Source organism: Centroberyx gerrardi, chromosome 7 (genome assembly GCF_048128805.1).
Source record: "Centroberyx gerrardi isolate f3 chromosome 7, fCenGer3.hap1.cur.20231027, whole genome shotgun sequence".
NCBI lineage: Eukaryota > Metazoa > Chordata > Actinopteri > Beryciformes > Berycidae > Centroberyx > Centroberyx gerrardi.
The window spans coordinates 32039459-32044109 of NC_136003.1; the positions used below are offsets into that span (position 1 = coordinate 32039459).

Consider the following 4651-nt stretch of genomic DNA (forward strand, 5'->3'; position numbering starts at 1 on the left):
CAGTTTTATGAGTTAAAAGCAGTGTTAGAGGCAGAGGAACACTTAACGTGTTTTGAAAAGCTGAATGGCTTTATTGCAGTTTGGAGAGGAAGAGAGGTTTTAACGCATGACGCCATCCAAGCGTTTCTTACGTAGGCTAAATGTCTCCTGGTGCCGTGAGGAGAAAACTCCTCTGGAACAACAAACATATTTTAAAGATGCTTTGAGAGGCACGACTATATGTGGGGAGGAAAGGAGAGGGGGTTTACGCACGACACACACACACACACACACACACACACACACCTACACACACACACACACACACACACACATTATATCCACACACTTCAGGCCGAATAAACATATGATCTAGTGTTTTCCTAATTTCTCTTCCACTGCTGTTGCTGTTACCAGTGAACCGTAATCACCGACACACAGAATCCCTCTCTTGTGACGTAAATAATTCTCATGACATAACATTTTCTTATCCTTATGACATCAGAGCAACAAAAAGGGGACAGTTACATCAGATCTGGTGTACTGGTAAAATTACACACACTTTTAACAGGCTTTTACGCACGGCTGTAAACTCGTTTTTAGGGCTGTTAACGACTCTCTCTCTCTCTCTCTCTCTCTCTCTCTCTCTCTCTCTCTCTCTCTCTCACACACACACACACACACACACACACACACACACTGTGTGAGTCTCCATTCTCGGAGGCAAAATGGGGAACAAGACTCCTGGTACAGATCCAAGGAAACTGCAGCCTCGAGGCCCCGGAGCCTTGACCCGAGCACCTGCGCGCCAGGTGAGTTTCCTCCGCTGGCAGCGAAGCCGCGCGCCAGGCTGAGTGGCTGTAAATCAGACCGGGGCAGGAAGGCAGATCTGGGAACGGGGCGCAAATATTTGACCCACTTGAGCTGGAGGTGCGCCTGGTTTATCTTACCGACACTCGAAAGTGGAGCCACCCACTTATGAGATCAGTTAAGTTAAGCGGCAGCCACTTCTCTGAAGAATTTAAGATGAATTCAACTAACACGCGAGCCAGGTTTCTGCGTTTCTCTCCCCGGCTCGTGCCATAGGAGATGTAGTTACATTATTTACAATGGTAGAACTCAACTTTGAATGCTGCCTCTTGTAGCAGTGCCAGCTGGTCTGCCACCGTGACCATTACGTCACGATCATTTCAAAAGTTATATGTTTAACTGCTTTGAAACGGTCTTTACCCGCTTTCCCTCAGTCGGCAGCGGTATAGACTGAGAGCAAAACAAAAGTGTCTTTCTGCCGCGCGTCTAGAACGCCCCTAGCTTGTTCTGTCCTGCTAAATGGGACTCTCTCTCTCTCTCTCTCTATCTCTCTCTTTCTCTCTCTCTCTCTCTCTCTCTCTCTCTCTCTCTCTCTCTCTCTCTCTCTCTCTCTCTCTCTCTCTGTTTTTCTCCATGTGTGGTCCCTACACAGTGGCTTATTATCGGTCCAAGGACAAGGAGACAACATTAAAAGGAAAACGGGGGAAAAGAGCGCCCTTGTTGTCGCTGTTGTTGGTGTTTTTCTCGCGAACTTTACGCACGGGGCTCCCGGCAATCTAAGTCCAATCAGTATCACATCTAATGGTGGTTTTCCGCTCTGTTGCGCACGTCTTTGCCCATTGCCAACTCCAGCCGTACAAGATTTAAGTTTCAGCTGGATATTTGTAAACCTCAGCCGTTTTTTCCAACTCCGACATGCGCCTGGTGATTAGTGGACACGATCCGAGCTGTTGGGTATTGATCTCTCCGTGTGTTTTGCTGTCAGTCAGCTGATTGGACCAGCAGGCACCAGGCCCAGGACTCTGTTGTTGTGTATGTGTGTGTGTGTGTGTGTGTGTGTGGGGGGGGGGGGTTACTCGGTGTGTTGCACCTTTTCCTTCCAACGTTACAATATTACAGCCAGAGGGAAACCCCGTCGGCCATTGGACATCTTGACATCACATGGACCCCCGGGTCACGTGGTTCCTGAGGGAAGCGACAGAGAGAGGGAGGGGAGGGGAGGGGAGGGGTGATTTTTTGGTGTAAATCTAGACAGTAATACCCCGCCAATAATTCACGGGTGCCTCGTAAAATCTCGACATTAAACCACCCCGGGCCTACAAATCACCGGCGCCAAATTATGAGTTCGCTGTACTTCGCCAACGCGCTGTTTTCCAATACCAACAAGCCGCTGCGAGCTGCTCCGGTCTGCTCTTCCCAGACTCTCCAACTTCTTCCTCTCCGTCTTCTACTTCTGCCTCTCATTCCTTTTCTTCTTCTTCGTGCGCCCTCGTTTTCCAGCGGATATCACCATGTCTCCGGTGGGAGAGGCGGCGGAGGGCTCGCGTTCCCTCCCTCCTCCTCCTCCTCCTCTTCTTCTTCTTCATCGTCCTGCGCTTCTCTTCCGGGACTGTACGGGAGCAGCGGGGGTAGCCTGCCCAGCGCGCACCTCTCCAGCCCCGCCGGAGTTTACCCAGGAGGCGCCGGCGGGGCTTACGCGCTGGAGCCGGGGCGCTGCGCTCTCTCCACGGATCTCCCTTCGAGCGTCTCCCCGTTCGGGCGCAGCTCTGCGCCGGGGCGGCCAGGCATCCTGACCTGGCCTGCGGGAGGCAGAGCGGCTCGGAGGACAGGCTGCGGATCTTGACCCGTGGATGAGGAGCTCAGTGAGGAGAGAGAGGAGAGAGAGAGAGAGAGAGAGAGAGAGAGAGAGAGAGGAGAGAGAGAGAGAGAGAGAGGAGAGAGAGAGATGAGAGAGAGAGAGAGAGGAGGAGAGAGTGAGTGTGTTTTGGTTGGAAAGGTTAGGAGGCGATGAGAGGCTTCCCAGGTGAGAGGAGGGGGAGAGGCGAGGGGAAGGAAAATGTTTTTCTAAGAAGGGTTTAGGGGGAGAGAGAGGGGGGGGCGGAGAGGGAGGGGGGGGGGGGGGTATTAGCTGGACCTGATAATTACGTTTAAACGCTCTTTAAACTGTTGGCCCGGTTGCGGAGCGGCCACGGCCGGTAGCTGAACTATGTCTGTCTCTCTCTTTTTTTTTTTTTACAACACCTCTCTGTCTCTCTCTCTCAGCAGATCTTTTATGCTCTGCGACCTCCATAAAACCATAATTTAAGACTTGGTGAATATTCATTAGGTAGTATTGTGTTTAAAAGCGGAGAGGGGCAGAGAGGGGCGGCGGCAGCTTTATGCCAAACTGTTTGAAACTGAAGAATATCTCCAGTGTGTGTGTGTGTGTGTGTGTGTGTGTGTGTGTGTGTGTGTGTGTGTTGTTCACAGTATCAGTTCATATTCAGAGTTTGGCTCGGCTCGGCTCGGCTCGGCTCGGCCTCTCTAGCTCCAGATACTCTTATGTTCTCTATCTGTGCTCGCTGGCCGGCTGAAAGCCCATTGTACCATTGTACTGTCACCACAATCCGCTGATACTATAAACACTATAAATTATCGGACGGGTTGATCTCGCGGGCCGGCTGAATGCCTGCCCTTTCCCCCGATTGTAAAAGCGTCTTTGTGCGTTAGCAGCGGGCTGGAGGTTTGAATGGACGCGGGGCCTCGGAGCCTCAAAACCACAACAAACACAACAACACACAGCTCACAAAAGAGGATTTTCTGTGTTGTGTTAAAATGTTGAATGGAGGCTGTCAAACTGGGAAATATTCTAAAGTCTGTTTTTTGCGTATAAAAAGTGCGTAAAAGTGCGATTTGTGCTGTTGTTGCTGCGCGTAAACGAAGCACAGAAAGCATGAAACCAAGCCTTAAGCCTGTGTGCGCACGCGTAGGGTGCGTTGATTGTGTGGTGTGCATGTGCGCGTGCATGTAGCCTATGTGATTTTTTTTTGTTGTTGTGTCTGAGTCTGTGCACGCCTTTATGTTGATTTTTCCAGTGTGTTTGTGCGCCAAAGCTGCTGGTCCACTTGGAAAAATGAGCGTGCAGACATGGAAACATCCCTCCATCTTTATTCTCCATGTTGAAATACAGTCAGACAACTTCGCTTTTCTATGTAATGAGATGTACGTCTGGCCCCTAACACCCCCCCCCCCCACCCCCACCCCCCCGCGCCCTTAAACCAAACTCACTTCGGGTAGTTTTTTTGGGGGAATCAGATCCCTCCTCATTAGCAGCATCCTCCTGACAGCTACCGGACACTTTTCGTCGTCGCCGCAAGTTTTCTCATTAATTTTCGTCACTACCCCCCCCCCCCCCCCCCCCCCCCCCCCACCCACCCACTCCCAAGTGTGTGTGTGTGCGTGTGTGTGAGTGTGAGAGAGAGAGAGAGAGAGAGAGAGAAAGGGAAACACGCATTCTTCAGATTGCAGTCGGCGTGGTTTCCTTTGAAGAGCTGCAGGATAATTCGGGTCACAGGATCAAATCTAATTTTGATATGAAAAGTGTTTTTTCCTGGAAGCTGTGAGGAAAAATCTCAGACGGCGTTTGGAGCTCGTTGTGTTGATATTACAGACTGGAGAGAAGAGAGGAGGAGAGAAATGATAGAAACAATAAAAAAAAAAAAATCTGTCATGGCGGCGTGTTTAAGGGACAGAGGAGCAGAGATGAGTGTAAGGCCTTTAGATTAGGGTGTGTGTGTAGGTGTGTGTGTGTGTGTGTGTGTGTGTGTGTGTGTGTGTGTGTGAGAGTTTTAGGGGGTGGAGTGTCCAAATTATAATAAAAACA

General features: G+C 50.5%; 1 protein-coding gene across 1 annotated transcript in view; it reads left to right on the forward strand.

Moving 5' to 3' along the window:
* The first annotated feature begins 707 nt into the window (after positions 1–707).
* The window catches only part of hoxb5a (homeobox B5a), a 6054-nt gene continuing 2110 nt past the window's right edge, over positions 708–4651 (forward strand). Inside the window, exons 1-3 of the mRNA XM_078284942.1 lie at positions 708–791; positions 1775–1821; positions 2290–2586. Coding sequence (XP_078141068.1) covers positions 708–791; positions 1775–1821; positions 2290–2586 — 428 coding nt within the window. The remainder of the gene's footprint in view (positions 792–1774; positions 1822–2289; positions 2587–4651) is intronic.